The sequence below is a fragment of the Buceros rhinoceros genome, unplaced genomic scaffold (assembly GCF_000710305.1).
Source record: "Buceros rhinoceros silvestris isolate BGI_N320 unplaced genomic scaffold, ASM71030v1 scaffold19840, whole genome shotgun sequence".
Classification (NCBI taxonomy): Eukaryota; Metazoa; Chordata; class Aves; order Bucerotiformes; family Bucerotidae; genus Buceros; species Buceros rhinoceros.
In genome coordinates this window covers 15344-17372 of record NW_010390390.1, presented here as the reverse complement: position 1 = coordinate 17372, position 2029 = coordinate 15344, and the positions used below count along the sequence as shown (strand labels likewise).

At 57.7% G+C, this 2029-nt stretch overlaps 1 protein-coding gene across 1 annotated transcript in view; it reads left to right on the top strand.

The window, feature by feature from the left end:
• Positions 1 to 2029, top strand: part of TSPAN6 (tetraspanin 6) — a gene marked incomplete at its 5' end in the record, with an annotated part of 4480 nt that overhangs the window by 422 nt on the left and 2029 nt on the right. The window contains 4 exons of the mRNA XM_010137732.1: positions 178 to 253; positions 796 to 894; positions 1157 to 1312; positions 1988 to 2028. Of these exons, the coding sequence (XP_010136034.1) occupies positions 178 to 253; positions 796 to 894; positions 1157 to 1312; positions 1988 to 2028 (372 nt within the window). The remainder of the gene's footprint in view (positions 1 to 177; positions 254 to 795; positions 895 to 1156; positions 1313 to 1987; position 2029) is intronic.

The window sequence follows — 2029 nt, the reverse complement described above, 5'->3', positions numbered from 1 at the left end:
TCCTGTCCCTCCCGACCCCACCTCACCCTGTTCTACCCCATCCCATCCACCCCATCCCGTCCTACCCCACCTCATGCCATTCTACCCCATCCTATCCCCCCTGTCCCGTCCTACCCCATCTCACCCCGTTCTACCCCATCCCATCCACCCCGTTCCATCCCGCCCTTTCCGCCCGCAGTACTCCATGCTCCTGTCCCTCATCTTCCTCATTGTCCTGGTGGCCGCTGTCGTGGGCTTCGTCTTCAGGCACGAGGTGAGTCTGGGTGGCTGCTGCTGTCTTCTGATGCTGCAGAGTGAGTTTGGCGCTGGTTTTAACCCAAGCGCAGTTGCAGATGTCACTGGAGGGACAGAGGTTAGTTTGCCTAAAACAGGGTTGAAAACAGCCCAAAGAGCAGAATGCTCCCCATGAGGACCTGTAAGTCCCCATAAGGACAAGGCACGCTGCCCCTCCACCACAACAGGGCAAAGTAGCCCTGGACTTTTAATTTCTGGCTTTGGTCTATGTTCTGCAGTAATTTCTGTAATTGAAGTTCCTCTGAGGGCTCCCGCGGAGCAGCCTGCTTGGGGGGCAGCTGGCACTGCACAGGTCCTTGTTATTACACGTAGCACCCTCGCTGCCACAGCACATCCCAGCCTGCCCTTTAATACAGCCTTTAATTGCCTGGGTGGCCAGGGAAATGTCTGCTGGCCACGGCTGGAGTCATTCCTGCCATCACCAAGCGGTGACTAACACGGGACCGTGGGTCCCAGCGTGTGGGAGGGGATGGCACCACGGCAGAGATCTCTCTCTTGCAGATTAAGACGAACTTTGAGAGTAACCTCAACCTGGCCTTAAGGGACTACAACGTGACCGCGGATCGGCACAGCGAGGCCGTGGACACCATCCAGAGAACCGTGAGTGCCCCGGGCTGGTGTCTGGATGGCAGCGGGTGGGTTTGCTCACCTCGCCCCGGGACATCTGCTGGGACCCCTGTGGTATCGGCATCCCCATCATGGTGCTGGGGGTCCCTTTGTACTATGGGCTTTTGATTTTGGGAGGAGATGCTGGGTGAGGTGGAGACGGTTCCTGGAGAGGGGAGGGCAGAGGGACTGATGCTAGCACTGGGGGTCAGTACCTTGGTGTGACTGTGCTCCCCAAATGTGCTTCCCACTCCAGCTGCACTGCTGTGGGGTGCAGAACTACTCGGACTGGGAGAAGACTGAATACTTCACCCAGAGAGGCATTCCCCGGAGCTGCTGCAAGAGCCAGGACGACTGCTCAGAGGAGGATCTAAAAGATCCAAGCAAAGCCAAGCTGAAAGTGTTCGTAGATGTAAGTGAAACTCAGAAAAATGCCCCTGCCGTTCCTGGAGGTGGGAAGGGCAGAGCTGGGTGGATGGAGGAGGGCTTCCCCTTCCCTGGGAGACTCAAAAGCAGAACTACTCTCCTGATGTAGATGCCCTGTGAACCCAGGTCTCCCCTGGGGCGGACTCAGGGGAAGGGTATGAAGGAAGGAGCCCTCCCTCATGTCTGAGGTCCCTCTGACTCCTTCCTGGGAGGTCAGGACCCAAGTGTTCACACTGGATGTGAACGCTGTGTGTTATGGAGAACAGGGGAAGAAGGAGGTGGTTTCCCACAAAGTTCCTTTCGGCAGCGCTGACATCTCCTGACAGCCGAGCAAAGTCCTGACCGGTGACAGGCGCTCGTGACCTCATCTGGCAGGGACGGCCCGGTGATGCAAGGAACATTCCTCCCATGAGTCACCTTGCTCAACCCAGTGTTCCCGTGGGGAACAGCCCGAGGACAGCGCTTCTGTGATAAGGCAGCTGGGCTGGGAGGCCGCTTGGTGCAGCGCTGGTAGGGAAATGACTTTGCTGAGGTCAGGTGTGAGGGTCCGCAGCACAGGAGCATCTTCCCCTGCAGCTGCTGGTGGTCTGGGGAGGTGCTGGTTTGTGCTCCTGGGTGGTGAAAACCACGGGACCCACGTGCTCGCTTTCCTCCTCTGCAGGGTTGTTTTTTCCTGGTAACGTCAACAATGGAGTCAAAAATG